The sequence below is a fragment of the Emys orbicularis genome, chromosome 1 (assembly GCF_028017835.1).
Source record: "Emys orbicularis isolate rEmyOrb1 chromosome 1, rEmyOrb1.hap1, whole genome shotgun sequence".
Classification (NCBI taxonomy): Eukaryota; Metazoa; Chordata; order Testudines; family Emydidae; genus Emys; species Emys orbicularis.
The window spans coordinates 26,694,920-26,714,121 of record NC_088683.1 but is presented as its reverse complement, the minus strand read 5'-3'; the positions used below and the strand labels follow the sequence as shown (position 1 = coordinate 26,714,121).

The 19,202-nt window shown below is 39.7% G+C and overlaps 1 protein-coding gene across 1 annotated transcript in view; it reads right to left on the bottom strand.

The window, feature by feature from the left end:
• Positions 1-19,202, bottom strand: part of MAGI2 (membrane associated guanylate kinase, WW and PDZ domain containing 2) — a 1,116,794-nt gene that overhangs the window by 60,017 nt on the left and 1,037,575 nt on the right. Inside the window, exons 14-16 of the mRNA XM_065403425.1 lie at positions 18,487-18,578; positions 11,391-11,583; positions 5,771-6,019 (exon numbers count right to left, since the gene is read on the bottom strand). Of these exons, the coding sequence (XP_065259497.1) occupies positions 5,771-6,019; positions 11,391-11,583; positions 18,487-18,578 (534 nt within the window). The remainder of the gene's footprint in view (positions 1-5,770; positions 6,020-11,390; positions 11,584-18,486; positions 18,579-19,202) is intronic.

Sequence of the window (19,202 nt, the reverse complement as noted above, 5' to 3'; positions counted from 1 at the left end):
AAATCTCCAAGCTTTTAAGAGAGCCGAAAATCTGAAGTGTAAGATGTCTATCTATCCCTGCCTGGATATCTTTGAAAACAGCAATGAAAACCACCTGCAATGTGATTACACAGTGGAACATACTTGTGATTTATGAGCAAAGAATCTAATTTTCCATTTCGATATTTACTTATTTTAAGAGTTTATTTTTTGGCTGGTTGTTTGCCTTTTAATTTGCAAAACTAGGTTTCTCTACATAGTTTGAAGCTAAAATTGGTTGTTCATGGCAAATGACAAACATTCAAATTAAAAAAAATAATGAAACAATTTTAAAAGCTTAAGTGAGACAAAATAGCTTGCTAATGTTATTGAAAATTCTTCACTGTTATTCTCAGGCTTCATTGCTCACCTCGCCATTCAATATCTTTGGAGCACAGAGCATGCAGAATGCTTCCCACACCACTTTCTTTAATATATGTGGGCCCAGTCCTGCAAACGTACAGATGACTAGTCCATTTGGAATGAGTGGAACTGCTCATGTGTGTGAGTTTGCAGGATCAGGATCTGTCAAGGAAACATTACCGTGTTTTGGTGAACTCCTGGGGAGTCAATGGGAGTTCTTCTATAGACTTCAGTGGAGCCAGGATTCCACCCTCTGTTTTTATCAGTATTTCTTTTTGGAAGTTGTTCATAATAAAATTAGAATCAGTGTTTGTTAGTTGGTGGCTTTCAGTCTAAAATGAAAATGAGAAACCATATTTATGGTCTCCAAACACTCAACTGACAGGGAAAATGACATAGAATCTTTTGAAAAACTAATACTTCAGTTCACAGATTTTTGATTAATTACATTGGCTATCTTCCTAAGAATAAACAAAAATTATACTCTTTTTCTCCAAAGAGACTAGATTTTACAACTGAATAGAACTGATTAAAGATTTTCCACTGACACTGATTTTTTTTTTTGATGGAAAATGCTTCTTCAATTAAAAGGAAATTTTCACCAAAAGATTAAGATTTTTGTAAAAAATGAGGGTTTTTTGACCAAAAAACAAAATCTTTTCAGTTTTAAACAGAATGTTCAGTTTTCAGATGCAGAAAACTGAAAAAATATTAAGGTTTTAGGTTTTCAGGTTCTTGACCAAAATTAGAAAAAATGTCAACAAAAAGACATTTTGTTTAATTTTCATCTAAATTTTTCATGGGGCAGGGGAAGTATTTCCCACCCAGCTCCACATGTAATGAACTTCACTTTAGATTTTGTAGACCTGAGAAATTGACTTGTTTGCATTCAGGTCTTTTTTCGCCAAACAACGCTTTCAAGCTTCAGAAACTTCTAATTAAAGGGCAAATCCTGCCCGTAGCTTATGTGGCTAGGTACATCTCCCTAAGGAGAAATGCACCGGTGTGGTTCCACTGCTCTCTCTCTCTCTCGAGAAGATTCTGGGGTTCTATGCAGGCAATGCACACTCCAGCATAATGTTGAGCTAAATGCTACTGGGGCTCTCTGTATAACAGCAGGAAGGACAAAGAGAAGGTCAGGTATAAGTGGAGTGACTGGCGGAGGGGCAGAATTGCTCCTAAGACTGGAATAGGCTCTACTGTCTTTTACCTGTCCTATGTACATCTGCCCAGAGCCCAGCCTGGTCCTTTGAGCTCAGCACCGGGTAAAGGATTTGCTCCTGGATGTATAGGTCAAACAGGGTTATTTATTTATACATTTTTCATTTATCTGAATTTAAAGCAAGGCTGACTTTGTGCATTACTCTGCTTTGCCCCAGTGTAATCTCTTTCACTCTAACCTTGACATCCTGCCTCCAGTCCAGCTCTGTCCCTATCTAAGAATAGTGATTTAGTGAAAGATAATCCTGCGCTGAATTAAATAACATTCCAAGCAATGATTTGCCAAAGAAGAGAGAGAAAGAGAAAATTTCTATGATTTTCACTGCATAGAAGAAATGTGCCATGAGTGCTGGGTGTTTTAGCAAGTACCAACTTGTCCAAGAATATACTCAGGACAGGTCTAAAGATTGCCCGGAAACTATATAATAACAATTCTGTTCCTGAATTAAGGCTATATCCTGCCCTCCTTCTGTGCAGAGATCAAGAGTAGAAAATAGTCCTTAGAGCATTTGATTGATTTCTACAAAACAAAGATACGTCTAGGAAACAAACAGCACCAAAGATAATTCTTATAAAGATTTTCATGAGAAAATGCAACTCAGATTATAAACTGTTTGGAACAAGAACCGTAGGTCTGATTCTGGGGTACACTGGTCCCTTCATGACACCTTGCTGAGGCAAAGGGTCTGTAACGTAGGCCTAACTGGCTATACAGGAACAGCATAGTGGGAATCCTCCCTTGAGCCCTCATTATAAGGGATGTGACTGGGGAAAAGGGATTTGACTGGAGCAGCTCTGGCTATTTCTGGTGCTAGAATGGTCCTGTAGGGCCCTGGGCAGCTAGATATAAATGACAAAAGCCTTCACGTTCTTCTAATTTACGCTGGTCCCAGAATTAGGGAGCAGCAAAGGTGCCATAAAGCCATCTCTTCCTCACTGTCCTTGGGTCCTGTCCCAAATGCTGAGACCTGAGAATTAGACCTGAGAATCAGGGCCCATAGGCCCAACACCTGTGGCATTGGAATAATAATAATAATAATAATAACCATCATCATCACAAAATTAATAATTAATAACATGTGCTGCATTGTTATAGATAAGGTTACAATCTATTTGATCAATTTACAATAGAATGGCACTTAAAACTCACACTACTACATATGACCAAGTAGTTGTTCCTCCAGGATCTACAGCAATTTGTTTGTTGTAGAACAGAATTTTAACTGGGAATTAAGACTAAGGAGAATGTTATCATTGCACTATTAATGTTACACTTCCAAATGGTGAAACCTTACAGTCCAGTCTGGCAGAGTGAAGGAAAAAATAAAGAGAAAACCATAATTAAATGTAGAAAATATTCAGTCCCTCTATCACCGTGATGGTTATGCCCAATGAGACTATTCCTTGGATTGTTCTTTTTCTAGGCACTGAGTCTCCCAATTGACCATAAAACACAGCACTTTATTTGAAAGAATAAAACTAGAGGCAATGACTATTTGACACTACAGACTATTCCCTTCCTGACCTATTTCACTGAAGGGTTTTAATTCTATCTTGGTTGGCTTAAAATGAATACATTAACATTTTTACTGCATACATTTAAAAATTGATCCAAGCCATGCTTTGTGTAATACTGTGGTATATCATCTAGTTAATACTTTCATACTGTTAGTACGCTTTGCACTCTTGCTCAAACCCGTTAATCACTTTGTCCGAATAAATATGTGGTGTAAAAAATGGATGGTTGCTAATGCTTCCCTATTAAAATTTTAGTGGATCTAAATGATTGGTAACCTGCTTCCATTACTGATTGGAGTGTTATCTTGTATCCTTTTCAGTTTGTTTATTTTACCACAGTTTCAAGATCCTTTACTTAATCTGAGCATTGAAAGGGATTGTTTCTCTTCATTTTATCACTATGACAAACTTGTGACACTTTTTTTTAAATGGACATGATCTGAGAACTGCTCAAGTTCACAGAGGTTTGATACACTTACTGTTTTAATGAATTAATTTCTCATCTCAACATCTGACCCCCCTCTTCATCATTGAAGTGCTTCAATTAATGCTAAATTTCCAGTAGCTACACATTTTTGTTCTAGGGAATTTGATCACTTTGACTCTGCTCTTTACTGTCTCCTGAAGGGTTGCATTTGAAATATTTCTCACTGCACTTCTAAGACTACCTTTCAATTAATTCTTTAGAATTAAAAATGTATTGTAATTAACTGTGTAGTATATATGCATATTAGTGCCCTCTACTGGAGAGAATCACGACCACTCTACTGTGGGTCATACATCCTATTACCTACAGGAAATTTTCCATTAACTCCAGTGACTAGTGACCTGGGTTTTGGAACAGGAGTATTGTTTTTTCCCATCTGCCACCATGAAGTTCCTGTTAGCCATGATGTACAGCAAAGTGATAATTATGGAGTCATACCTGGCTGACTGGCTATTGTTTTGTTACAGTATTAATTTTGAGGATCCTACTGAATTTAACAAAAAAGTTCATTTGAGATAGTATGAAGAATGTTATAAATGCTTGACCATGAAATGTTGTGAATAGACTTTGCACAATCACTTTCCATTGTGAGATTATAGGACTCTTCCCAGTACTTTTTTTACTTGCATTTATTTTATCAGATTGAAACAGATAAATACATTGGAAGGGCTCAAAAATGGGGAACTGTCATTAATTTCCTCAGAAAACAGTTTTGGCAAGTGGGGGAAAAAGCAGTTCAAATGGTCTTTTTGGACACAGGGAAAGGGCTCAGTTTAGTCTGCAACCCGCAAACTAGGTAGCAAATATTCTCATGGGGCTTGATTTTTAGAAGTATTGAGAATCCACAACTTCACTTGAACTCCGTGGAAGCTACAGGTGCTGATCACCTAGGAAAGTGAGACCCTGCCAGGGGCTTTTGGCATACAAGGGCATAATGTTAAGTCACCACCACAGAAGTTGGAGGCAGAAGTTGAGCTATGATCACTAATGGTCTGATTCTGCCACCCTTTTCACACTGAGTAGTCCCATTGATTACAGAAATCAGCCCCTCCTTATCTCTCTCCACCACAAAGCATTCCAGTAGCTTGAGCAATGTCCTATTAAGCAGGTTCAGTAAAGTGTATGTGAAGAGTCCATTTTATTGCATGTGTCCTATGCTTTGTATCTAGCATTAATAAATGTTGTCGTTATAACTCTACGACGCTACATTGTATTAATAACAATAGGGCCAGATTCTCAGATGGAGTGAATTGGTATAACTCTGGATCTATGGTAATTGACATTTGATAAGAATCTGTCCCATAATAGTTAGCTTTTATATTAATAAGAGGTATCCTTGCAGGGTGGCCCTGGGAGGGATAGAGCTCTTTGAATCCTATTAGTTGGGCAGATAAGTGAGTGTTTGAGACAAAGTTGTTCTCCATGTCCACTGAAGGCAGGACAGGAAGTAATGGGCTTAATCTGCAGTAAAGGAGATTTAGGTTTAAGTTCTGGAATAGGTTTCCAAGGGAGGGTGAGGAATCACCATCATTGGAAATTTTTAAGAACAGGTTGGCAAACACCTGTCAGGGATGGTCTAGGTATGCTTGGTCCTGCCTCAGGGCAGAGGGCTGGACTTGGTGTCTTCTCAAGGTCCTTTCCATCCCTACATTTCTATGACTCTTAACCCCAAAGGACGGAATAACCTTTCTTCCTATGCATAACACGGCAGGGAGACTGTTCCCCAGGGAAGCAACTTTGAGTGTCTCTTAGGGTTTGTCTACACTACCTCTTAAGTTGATATAACTTACGTAGCTTACGGGTGTGAGAAAAGCAGCCCCCTGAGTGACGTAAGTTACATGGACTTAAAACGGTGTCTACACCATGCTATGTCAGCAGGACATGCTCTCCCTCTGACGTAGCCTACGCCTCTCGCTGAGGCGGAGTAATTATGTTGACGGGAAAGCAGTCTCCTGTCGACATACCGCGGCTTCACCAGACATGCTACATTGGTGGAGCTCCATCGATGCAGCTGCGCCTAGGTAGCGAGGTAGTGAAGACAAGCCCTAGAACTTCAGGCTGTGCTGCCAGACAAATGACGAACATATATGGGATTAGGTGTCCGATTTTTTCACTACATGCAAACTTGAAGAAACAAGAGGTGGTAGGTAGGACTTTACTTACTTATTGTAGATCCAGATTCAGGCCTGTTCAAAGAGCTGATGATAACAAAGCCAAACCCTTCATTCTCTTTCCGGTGGATGACAACGTCACTGGTTTGTAAGCTGTGTGAAGTAAAGCCCTCTGGTGGTGTAGCATTACTACTAGATGCAGCATGATTACTGTTAGCATAAGCAGCATAGTCACTTCTAGGAGAACTGTGGTGTGTAGACACTGAACCTGGACTTCTGCCATTTTCTGGGCAAGGGTCTCCTAAAATATAAATCATATAAGTATTACAGTTTAACTTGTTTAGTGACTTTATCAGTTACTGTACCTTTGCTAATGCAACATGAATACAACTGACTGTTTATACTAAAGAAAGGAAACATAACAGATGTGAAAGAACTGGAATCTACCTGATTATGCAAAGTATTCAAGGGAAATCAGATAAAGCAAACATAAACACAAACTCCTATTCTGCTCCACAGAGAAGAGAGGAATCTGTTGTAAGAAACAATACAAAGCTGTACAGCAAAGAAAGTAAATAAGAACTATTCAATTAGCTGATCTGTCATCTAGGGGAAAAATTGGCTGTCTAATCCAATACTAAATTATTTTGTCTTCGGATTAAAAGAATTTAAGCAGGCAGCTAAAACAGAGTAATTTGGATTAGCTTTATAATTTTCCTCTTATAAACTGATTAGCATACTCAAAAGATGTTTATGGAATGGAGGAGCAATACAATGAAAAATAATCATAACTAATTATTCTGTTGCTGCCTCCATAGTTACAATGCTCATTTAGAAGTTTTAAAGATGCTCTTACATGCAGAGTTAAAAGGATCAAAAGTGCAAATGAAGTCCATTAACCTTTCAGCTATGGCTTTATAGTTTGTAAAAGCAGAGAGGAAGAAAAATTTTGCGTGATTAAGCACTTCCTCATACAAACATTGCTGGCAGTCAGTAACTGTAAATAATTAAGTGACACTTGTACATGGAAAAAAATGTACCTGTATTCATTGCAGACCTTTTGTTTCAGATGAATAATACCTTTCACAGTTTAAATATAGTAGTTTCAGATAAATATACAATGGATGTTTTCTGTCCCTAGCAGTAATAGTGGTGCAGTCATACTACAAAATATCTGACAAGCTTCACATCTCCTCCCCCCCCCAAGAGAGTTTACAAGTTAAAACTTCCAAGTCTGAAATCTATTTTCTGAATAAAATTAGGATCCAAGGACAAGCTGTTATTTTCTCAGGCAGGTAAGTGTGTCCTTTAACAGTCCTTGTGCAACTTTGAAATAGAGTGATTAGGGAGAGTAATGAGGAAGAAAACCAAACAATTATTGTGCCACTACATTAGAATACCAATCTCCAAGAGTTATTGGACCCAATCTGCAACTAAATGCCATAGTCAAAGACAAGAGAGATCACATTTTCTGGCTGTCATGTTTTAGGAGGTTGACTCTGTATATGTATACTGTGTATGTCAGTATGGCTGCAACAAAAAGAAAATGATCTTACCGCCCTGCATTATCAGGAGCAGGCTTTGTTATAAATGAATGCCAGAGATTCCCATTAACTACACAAAAAGTATAAAAACGGAGGAAGAGCAAATTTTAGATGGCTATTCGATTTTCTTCTCTTTATTCTGAAACATATTCATCAGAATTTTTTTTTGCTTGCTCTGCCTGCAAAGAAATGGCATTTTAATTTCTATTTCCTCTGAAACATCACTTTTTTATAACCAAGCAGGTTTCAGGAGCTCAAGTTTGGTAATTCTTTACCTCAGTTCTTGAGAAAGAGGACATCTAAGATTCTGAGACAGAGCTGTGCAAAATAGTCACATCAAATCTCAAGCCCATTTGGATGACATTTCCTAACCCCAGCCCATGCTAGCAAATGGTTTGTGCGGATGGGCTGAGGTTGTCTGCCCATTTCAGAAGCGGGTTAACCTCATTTCTATCGCACCTCCTAGCAAAATCCTTGAAAACATAGAAGGAAGCAAGGGTGTGTGATGGCCTTGAAACTTGGAGGTGAGGGGTTCCCCTTGGAGGCTAGCATTTTTCTAAAACCTGTGAACCAAACTGCTGGGCTCTGTTTGAAACCTGAACCCAGCCCTAGTCTTGACTCTGTAGCTTGAGAGTGTGTGTATTGGGACCATCTGAAGATGTCTTTTCTTCCTAAGGCCTTTCCTCTGTGTTTGATACGTTTATTCACCCAATATTGCCTAAGGCTTGTTCTTTTTTCACTCTTTACTGTCCTTTTCTTTTTTGTTTTTGTAGAGGAGGGCAAGCTTGCTAATCACTTCTATGCCTGATTTCCACAACCCCAAAGTCATTCACAGTCAGGACATGAACAGATCAACCCAAGAAAGTACAAACATATGTGTAAATGTCAATATTTTAAAATACCACATCCAAAATTAACCTTTCCTTTGTTATGTAAGGGTCCACCTTTTTTTTTTAAAAAAAAGAATGATTTCTTTCTATGGTTTTCTTTTGCAAAATTTAGTTTTCTTTACATTTTACCTGCACATTTCTGACTGTTGCTTATATAAAGAATATTTTCACTATGGAAAGTTAGGGCATATTCTCCTCTCAGTCAAGCTGGTATAACACTCTTGACAATAATGAAATTGCATTAGTTTAATTTAGATGAGAATCTGATCCATTGCATAGAAAAAAGAATAGAAAAATCACACTAACTTGAAATTGGATATACAGTAAATTAGGTTCTAATTCTACAAGTTACATGTGGGTAGACTATTATTCCTGCATGTTATAACATGCAGGATCATGACCTTAATGTTTGCATCAATAAGAAAATAAAGAATAACAAAACTGCAAGACTAGTAAAAATTGCAGGAAAAATGTTTCTGCAAATCTAGTATTTGCTGTAAAAAATTTTTAACAGCAATATAAGGAAACCCCAAGTTCTCCATATTGCACATGCTCAGAACTGAGAACTTCATTTTAACCCTATCAGCTTTAGGTGAGGATGTATGCCAGTACCTTTGTACTGATTTTGTATTTTTCAGTTCATGTAAATAATGCTACATTTTTGTTTAAAGACAACATTCAATACATCACATTAATCTAAACACTTGTACAGCTTCATAAGCAGTTAAACAATGAATCATACATTATATTTCTCAGTGTGTCACTATCAAGGCTAAAGAATAATTCAGGATGTTTTACTAGCTTGATTCAATTTCCGTGTCAGGAGTCCTAGGTGACTAATAGAAACTCTTAAAAGTTCCTTACATAATGTAAGGCAAGCAGCCACCAAAGGATGATAACTACGCTGTCTGTACTAACTCCTGTAATTATTATTCTTGCCCACAGTCCAGTTTCCATACAGGCTGATAAAATCTATTAACCCTTAGGAAACTAATGAATCCCCACGTGTTCAATATTTTACCTTGGTAACTGGCCATTTTCCTAGGGTTTGGGGAGCTCCTAGGGGGCGTTGAGCCAGGTTGGAGGGAAGATTTCTGGCTGCAGGATTCTAGAGTCATTAACAGAAGAAAGTCAGTCCCAAGATAGGGAAGATTGACAGTGACCTGACAGCGTGCCAGAGATGGGAAATGGGGACTACGAACAACAATAAGTGGGTTAGGAACATGAGGTTGCTGACTTGCTGGGGTGGGCGGGGAGGGGAAGGCAAAGGCTAAGGAGATAGAGCAGGGAAAGAGGAAGGGCTCTTGGTGGATGGAGAGGGAGAAGACAGAAAGGGCCGATGACATGTTTACTAATTTCTGATCCCTCATTAAAGTGCCCTAATGATGAGCCTGTTCTAAGGGTTATATTAGATTATTAAACTTCATTCACATGAGCAAAGAGTTTAACTGAATGAAAACAGATAGGCTCATTAAAAACTCTTGTTAAATAGATGCTGCCAAGAGATATTTAGAAAAAGTCTCCTCTGTGTTATCAATAACTCCTTAGATCATGGGGGGCCAACCTGAGCCTGAGAAGGAACCAGAATTTACCAATGTACATTGCCAAAGAGCCACAGTAATATGTCAGCAGCCCCCCATGAGCTCCCACCCCCTGCTCCCAGTGCCTCCCACCCACCGGCAGCCCCTCCGATCAGCGCCTCCCCCTCATTCCCTGCACCTCCTGATCAACAGTTTTGTGGTGTGCGGGAGGCTCTGGGGGGGAGGTGAAGGAGCGAGGGCACGGCAGGCTCAGGGGAGGGGGCGAGAAGGGGTGGAGTGGGGGCACGGCCTGTGGCAGAGCCAGGGGTTGAGCAATGGACACCCCCTGGCACATTGGAAAGTTGGTGCCTGTAGCTCCAGCCCCGGAGTCGGTGCCTATAGAAGGAGCCTCATATTAACTTCTGAAGAGTCGCATGTGGCTCCTAAGCCACAGGTTGGGCACCCCTGCCTTAGATGGTCAAGACTGAAATAATTTAAAATGTTTCATTTGCTCTATGCAGTGTTGTTGTAGCTGTGTCAGTCCCAGGATATTACAAAGACAAAGTGCGGGAGGTAAAATAAATAAAAAAATAAAAATAAATAATATCTTTTATTGGACTAACTTCTGTTGGTGAGAGAGACAAGCTTTTGAGATACTCTCTTAGGGTAAGTCTTCACTACTCGCCGGATCGGCGGGTAGTAATCGATCTATCGGGGATTGATTTATCGCGTCTTGTCTAGACGTGATAAATCGATCCCCGAACGATCCTTGATCCCCGCTCCCCATCGACTCCGGAACTCCACCAGCGCGAGAGGCGGAAGCGGAGTCGACGGGGGAGCCGCAGCCGTCGATCCCGCGCCGTGAGGACCCGAGGTAAACCGATCTAAGATATGTCGATTTCAGCTACGCTATTCTCGTAGCTGAAGTTGCGTATCTTAGATCGATCCCCCCCCCCAGTGTAGACCATTAGTACCTTTCCTAGACCTGAAGACGAGCTCTGTGTATCTCGAAAGCTCATCTCTCTCACCAACAGAAGTTGGTCAAATAAAAGGTATTACCTCACCCATCTTGTCTCTCTAATTTGCTTTACACTATTCATTCTGTTCGTTTATCTTCTGCACTTTCTGCTTGGAAAGGGAAACCAGATTGCCCTGTTTCTAGTCATTATTTATATAGCACTAAAAGACTTGAGATGGCTTCCTTTGAAGTCAGTGGCAAAACTCCCATTAACTTCAATGGCAGCAGGACTGGGCTCAGAACATGTCAAAGCAACGGAAGGAATTCCTGCCCTAAAGAGCTTATAATCTGCAAGCCTTTTCCTGCTTGCTTTACTCACACCAATGACTTCAATGAGATCACTCAGATGAGCAATACGAGCACCCTTTGTCCTAAAATGGCACAAGTAGGGACAATACAGGAGAACACAGTATGGAACAAACACAGAGTCACTCATGATCATCACAGCAGGATTGTCACTGTTACTTCCTGGTTCTCTAGGAAACAAGCACAACACTGGAATGTTTGCCTCACAAACACTGCCAGGGAATGTTGAAGGACAAATGTTTTCCAAGTCTTAATTCTTTAAATAATAAAAAAATAATAAAGTTAGTTTTTGTTCAAACTTTTTCTTTTTAAAAAAAGCATTACCTAAATTACCGCCCCCTTTATTGACAGCCCTTGGTTAGTTTGTCCACATTTCCCTTTTTTTTTAACATACCTATAGATAGCACCTTTCTTCTCACAGTAAGATTCACTTGCCCATTTCGGGCTGCATTATGCATGAGATCAATCACATATCGGTGGGTTTTGCCAGCCACTGGGATCCCATCTACATACACCAACTCATCACCAGGATGTAGACGACCATCTCTGTCTGCAGAGCCCATTGCAATTACTGCTCCAATCAGAATCTAGATAGTGAAACAAATGGGAATGTTAAATATATTCAGGGTGTTGCAGGTGGTTCACTGGGTAGCATTTTTTCCCTTTCAGTTAAAATTTAATTAATGCTCCCACAAGGCATTGGGTGGCACTGTGCTAATGCTCTTTAAATGAGAGACCAAAACCCTGATCACTCAGGATCATTTAAAGATGCCATTCTGTTTTCCACAAGAGATGGGGTAATAAACCTGAGAATTCTAGCATTACTGCAACATTGGCCAACTACACTTTAAATCTTTAAATCAAGATTGTATGTCTAAGGGCTTGTCTATACTTACGGCTATATTGGCATTGCTGTGATCGATACAGTGGTGATGATTTAGCAGGTCTGGTGAAGACCCGCTAAGTCGATGGCAGAGCGCTCTCCTGTCGACTCCTGTACTCCACCTCCCCAAGAAGAGTAAGGGAAGTCAGTGGGAGAGCATCTCCTGTCGACACAGTGCGGTTTAGTTTATCCACTGCGGTAAGTGGATCTAGCTACGTCAACTTCAGTCACATAACTGAAGTAGCGTAACTTAGATCGATTTACAGCAGTAGCGTAAACAAGACCTAAGAGAGCTACTCTAGTTTGACAACAAGCTATTGGGTTTGATGCAGGAATTACTGGGTGAAGTTCTATGATCTGTGTTATGCAGGAAGTCAGACTAGATCAGTGGTCCCCAACGTGGTGCCCGTGGGCGCCATGGCGCCCGCCAGGGCATCTATGTGCGCCCACCCACTGACAAGGGAGCGCCCCGCCACCTAGGAGCGCGGCCGCTGGACAAGCAGCCGCCGAAATACCACCGAGAAGCGGCAACGTCAAGAAGCATTGCTGCCGAAATGCCACTGCTTCTCGGAGGCATTTCGGCGGCGACGCCTCTTCATGAAGCTGCTTCTTGGCGGTGACGCTTCTTGGCGTTGGCGCTTCTCGGCAGCATTTTGGTGGCGATGCCTCTTGATGACACTGCTTCTCGGCGGCATTTCGGCAGCTGCTTGTCCGGCGGCTGCGCTCTTCGGCAGCTAGTCGTCCGGCGCCCGCCACACTGAAAGGTTGGGGACCACTGGACTAGATGAACATAATGGCTGCTTTGGGCCATCTAATCTGTGAATCCATATTCTGTCCACCTATGTTCCCTGACTGCTGTGTTCTATAAAATAGTTTGATATATTTAATCTCAAAGGTGTTTACCTGAATTTCAGTAGTGAGTTGAAATGATCCCTAGTTAGCAAACTACTTTGGGATCCTTTGGTAAGAAAGTTGCTGTATCAGGCATTTCTGCTGATAAAAAACAGTTAAGGAGTAACTGATTGGCAAAAAGAGAAGAAGAGGACAAATGTCAATTTTTTCTGTGCAGATGGAGTTTTTAGATGGAGGACATGCTCAAATGTACATTTAAAATCAACTTGTTTTAGACAGATAAACCCAGTAAAAAGGAACATTAAAGGTTTCTAATGAATTTTTCCAGACATATATTTTTTTCCATGACATATTTGGGATAAAAATCAAGGTTAAATCAAACAAAACCTGAATTCCCTGAAAAGATTTGTATGTTTAAATTATTCACAAAGTTATTTCCTGATTTTCCTTTCTTTCGTCTAGGTTTTTGGTAAACAAAGAATGATGTGTTCAGATGGAAAAGTAGCCATGTGAGGTATCTGCTTAAGAGTTAACACAGCCTGAGGCTGTATTAACTCTTGAGCAGTGCCCTCTTTAGGTAATAAGGGAGAGAAGCCAGCAAGGGAACTTGTAAACATGAAGAACAGCTGCAAGGGGCAGAAGATGGTGCAGAGGCATAGGATGTATGTGTCTATATGGGTGGTCTTGGCCTCTGATGGATACACAGATGTCTGAAGGGGCCTGGAAGCAAACCTCTGCAAACCTAATGGAAGAGCTTTCAGAGGAAACTTCATGTGGGGAACTTTGCAGAATTTTCCTCTCTCTCTCTGGCCTTCCCCTGGTGCAATCTTTTGCTTCCAAAATGTAAGGGGGAGGGGGGGAAGCCACAGCTTTCTCCTTCTTCCTGATGTTTTTAGATACCCTTTAAGTCGTGCCAAGCAGAGTTACCAGAGATTTTCTTTTGAAATACTCCATTCTGTGCTTCAAAAGGCTGAAAGAATATACCTCAAACGCTTTGGATACTACTTTGTGCAAAACCCAGGTATAAAATATACATTTATGCTCCTTTTCCTGGACAACAAAAAGCAACCCCAGGCCGCACGGAGATAGATTCGCACAAAGGATTCTCAAAACATTTTGATTTTGTGTCTCTACCGAGTAAGGATTTGCAGCTAGTTACCTCAAACAGAAATGTGTATGAACTTACTGTAGCGTGGCAGATTTTTATGGGGTTTGTATACTGAATATATTTCATTTGCTTTAAATCTGATTCTATGCAGATAAAGCACTGAACAGTACCTTGACGGCAGCTGCACAGTAAGCAGAGGTTTTCGCTGAGCTGTCCACAATGATCCCACCATTAGTTTAGAATGAGAAGTACTGAAAATGATTTCTTCCAGTGTGCATTACCTTGCTTTTGTCAATGTGGTATTTCATCTGCCATTCCAGTGGCCCACCTAGCTTTTTAAAGTTCCTCTCATGCTCCTAACAGTCTTTTCTAGTCTTGACTATGCTAAATAATGTTGTCTCTTCTGAAAATTTTGCTACTCTTCATTCACTCTCTTTCAGATCATTAATACATTTAAGCTCCAATCCTGCAATTCACTGTGCCCATCTAACCCACCGCTCAGTGTACAGTCCTCTGCCACGAATGATCCACAGAAGGATACGATTCTTTTACTCGCCACAGCTTCGGGGAGTGGGGAGGGGTCTTTAGCTCAAGCTGTAGCAACTCAGGCTTTTAGCTATAGAAATCCCTAGTTCAGTCCCTTGTGTGTCAGCCAAGATGGCAGCCATTACAGCTGTTGACGTCAATGGGGCTCTGCACAGGTCCGCTGCTTCACCTGCGTGCAGTGAATGCTGGGCTTGGGTTGCTTAAAAAAAGTCACATTCTGACATAATGGGAGCCATATGCAATAACATGGATCCTAGTTTAGAACCTGGAGATGACCCACTATTAACTTTTTGCTATGTTGAAAATCAATAATGTATTCCTTCTCTTTGCTTTGTGTGTTTTATCTAGTGTCTCTCACCTCAAGACTACTTAATTTCCTTAATAGTCATAAACTCTGCAAACAGAAGACAAACTGAAAAATATCAAGCATTTAATGACATTTGTGTCATTCTTTCAGAATGAGACTGACTGGAATGTCTGCAGGGGCAGTCTGACAAAATTATCGGAGATAAGAGATGGATCACAGAGAAAACCATTAATTTCAGCTATTGCTTGACAGTAATAAAATTTACTTTAAAACAATCTCCCAAATGTTGACCTGTTGAGATTAACAGTATTTTGACCTAGTGGTCTGAGAATGAAATTAGGAGCCAGCAACTCCTAACTCCTGCTTTGCCAACTAAGTCCCGCTGTGATTATTTTTTTTGGCACATCATTTCACTTCTCTCTCATTTTCCCCATCTGTAAATGGCTACTTCATAGGTTCCTTGTACAGTTTAATTAAATAATATATGTAAAGTGAAGCGGGAGAGGGAAAGTGCTTAGTATTATCCACTTCACTGATGGGTCCATGATGCTGAGTTCAAGTTGTATGAATGCATCCAAAATATTTTCCCTATCTGGAACAGTACTAAATATCTTAGTGCCTTCAGCAGGGTTCTGAGTGCGGTGGCCAATTTCAGAATATCTGGCCACATTCATCGATGGTTCACCAGAGTAAGTTAGGCACAATTTGGGGTATGTGTGTCTGGAGTGTGTAACTGTTACAGTTCACTGGCAGTAGAAGCATATCTTAAACTCCTCGCTAGTCACTGGCAGATGTGGTAGATGCATATAGGGGTATGATCTTGGATACTGACATTTGGGAGTTGACTGGAGTTGACACTGATTGGAGTTGGTGTAGCCACACCTAGTGGTATTTAGCAGAGGTGTCTAAATGTAACTCCTCCTCTCTACTTTAAAGGGTCTTTGTGCTCATGAGCAAGCAAAGTGGAGTACTCCAATCCTATCTGTTCTTTCAAAATATTAGTGTCAAATGGATTATACACCCTGAAGCAAACTCTGTTATGGTCCTACTGAACTGTTCGCATCATCACTTTTTAAAACTTTATGTGGAATTTGCTTTTTACAGAAACGTAATTCCTTATGCTGAGGAATCCAATACGCCTTTTTAGAAACAAAACCACGAAGACAAAAGGCAATTAAAGCTTTCGTTTTGTACTATGTTACCTGAGCGCACAGCAGGAAAGCTGAAAAAAAAAACATTTCAAAGTATCTCACTGCTTGCTTCATGGGAAGTGAGGGGGTTTGCAGGACAAACATAAGCTGTGCCTCTCCTTGTTTAGAGGTGAGAGGCATGGGTGGGTGCAGTTGAGCTGTGAATGGGGGAGAAGGGAACAGCAAAGGAGAGAAAAATTAGATTTGAAATATGTTTTATTATGAATGCAAATTATGCAGAAATGGTTCTTCACAAATGCTGAGTTTGTATGATGAAAACAGAAGACAAACATCCTAGACAGCATGGATTTTGAGTATTGTTTGAGTGATGACACTTTCTCTAGGTAATAGATAAAATTTTTAAAAGCTCCTAAGCCTTGTTTCAAAAATAACTTTGGCATTGAGAAGACTAAGTCCTAATGACTTTCAATGAGACTTAGGCTCCTAAATTGCTTTTGAAAATGGAATCTAGGCTTTCAATTCACTAGGGTGCTTTTTGAAAATTTCTCCCCAATGTTTTTATGCCAAAATATGGTCTCTGTGTTTATCAGTATATGGTGTATTGCTTTTAGAATATGATGCATATATTTCAGTAAACAGAAGGCACCCTTAAAATGTCAATATTTCTCACATTTATCAATATTTCATTTCTTCACACAAAGTGCAGTCACCCTGTGAAGCTGGAACTGGACGACAGGGGATGGATCACTCATTAATTGCCCTATTCTGTTCATTCCCTCTGAAGTATCTGGCAGCAGGCACTATTGGAAAACAGGATAATGGGCTAGATGGATCATTGATCTGACCCAGTATGGCCATTGTTATGTTCTTATCAATACTTGCTGCATAGTGGTAAATGTGATAATACACTTATTTCTTATTTGAAATATAGTAAATAATTTTGGTTTCTCAGATACCAGCACAGGACAAGTGTTAACATTTTAATGGCTCTTATTTTATTTTGTATGGATTTGAATAAATGACATGTAAATCTATCAAACTATATTTAGATTTTTCTAAGAAGGATGTCACTGTTGTATGTAAGCAACATAGAATAAATAGTTGGTTATGGTATATCGTTTTATCTATATAGGTTTGGGATGGCTACATCAGTCTTGAGTGGCAAAAAGTTATGACTGAGTCATGCAGGTCACTCCAAATAAGTTCCATTAAAAATAAATCATATGCCCCACCACCTAATCATATATTGAATATATGCCACACATTTTACAAAAAAGGATATTAAAAGGTTTTAGAGAATTTTTAAAATTGTATGTATGTTCTGTTTTGTGTATTGAGTGCAAGGGACTGGACTAGTAGACCTCTTGAGGTCCCTTCCAGTCCTATGATTCTATGATTCCTCCACCTGTAAAGCCAATGAGTCCAATAATTATGTCATTATTTAAGGTTTTGAGGCCTTGCAAGGCTAGAAGCACATGCTGGATGCCCCTTTGGAAAGGTGGGGATGTGTGGCATAAATCTCCCATTTCCATGCCTGATGCATCACAAGTTATTGGTTCTTAAACCGGTCACTGGTGCAGAATGAAATGGCCTGGGCCTTAGACCAGGTAATATTTTGGGGGAAATTCCATATTGGGGTAGAAAAAAGGAAACCGTTCTCTAGGTGGTTTATATTTTTTATTGTTTTTATTTAGAAAAGGCATCTATTTGAAGCTGCTCAGAAATTCTGAATTTAGAAAAAATTGAGGTGGAAGTGGATTAGTGCACAGGGAGCAAGTGAAGTGGTCAAAGGAATGAGATAATGGCAATTTATCATGTAGGCAGCAATTCTGTGTCCACGGTACATATTTTAATAAACTCTTCAGTGTTTTTTCACTATATGAAATGCTGTGATGTTTTCTAGTAGATAATTAATGCACTTAATCTACAGTGGATTTATTTTATAGACTTTAAGGCCAGAAGGGACCACTGTGATCATCCAGTCTGCCTGCCTTCATATCACAGGCCACAGAACTTCACCCACGCATGCCTATAAGAGACCCATAACCTCTGGCTGAGTTACTGAAGTCCTCAAATCATGATTTAAACATGAGTGAAGTCATGACTCAATTAAGTCAATGGTAAAACTCCCATTGGCTTCAGTGTCCAGATTTCACCTGTAGTGCATGTGTTCCCAAAGATGAATGAGGTAATTAGCAGTACTCTCTAATCCCACACATTCCATATGTGTACAGTTTGTATCTACATTGATTTACTTTAGTACAGCACGGTATTCATTCACACATGCTCATACAAGATTTGATGCAAATATACTGGTTAAACTCAGTACTTGATCTTCCAGGGAAGCCAATAGTTCTCTGTAAGTCAATAATTAAAAGGGCCAAATAGCAGTCAGTTCTCTAAAAAAGATTGGAGAGTGCACTCTTCCTAACTTAATACAAAATGATTCACAATGACATATTTTAAGTGGAGATGCTGACAATTTGAGAGACCTGTCTTTTTCAATGGATGAACAGGAAAAAGTCTTTTTACTTGGAGTTATAAAATTCCATTCCTTTATGACCACTGTACGAAGTGATATTTTTCTGACACTTACAAAGATACTGAAACTATAAAATAGAAAGCCATGAAGAAACTACTTACAGGTTGTCCAGGTTCATCTCCTCCAAGGATTCTGAAGCCAAATCCAGACTCCATCCTCCGAAGATGAACATCCAGCTCCTTGTAATCTGGACCTGGTTTAAAAGGAGATCTCATTGAATAATGTATTTTTGTTTTTCCTTGAGAAACTGAATATCCCAGTAGTTAGTTCATTGGAAATGATTAATGATGGTCCTGTTAGAGCGGGTGGAAACTGTATTGCAAACAATGTGTTGTACACAGACAGACACAGATACTTGAATATGAAGATATCTCGAAAGATGGTGGTGTGCAGTAAAGTACGTATACTCAATCCAAACTAGAAAGTGGGTAGTATGAGGCAAATTCTGCCCTTGATACATGGCATAATGTACTGCCTTCTTCCTATGACTGCCTTTGTATTATGTTTTATTGCTCCACCATCAGCGACGGTATTTACTTTGTAACTTTAGTTTAGTTCTTCAAACTTTAAAAGATTAATTTGACATAGGAGTTGGAGATACTTGAAAAATGATCAGCTCTAATTACAAGTCAGTAGAACTAAATAACCATTAATGAAAAGACCATTTTAATCTACATAGGTATAAACAGTGTGCCAACTTGTATAGTGTAGCTTTACAGTATTTCAGTCTGAGATAATACACTTGATAAAGAATTTTGGTGCTAGTTGGCATTCCAAGTCCCTAAAATGAAGGGTTTGAAATGGACAGATAACACAA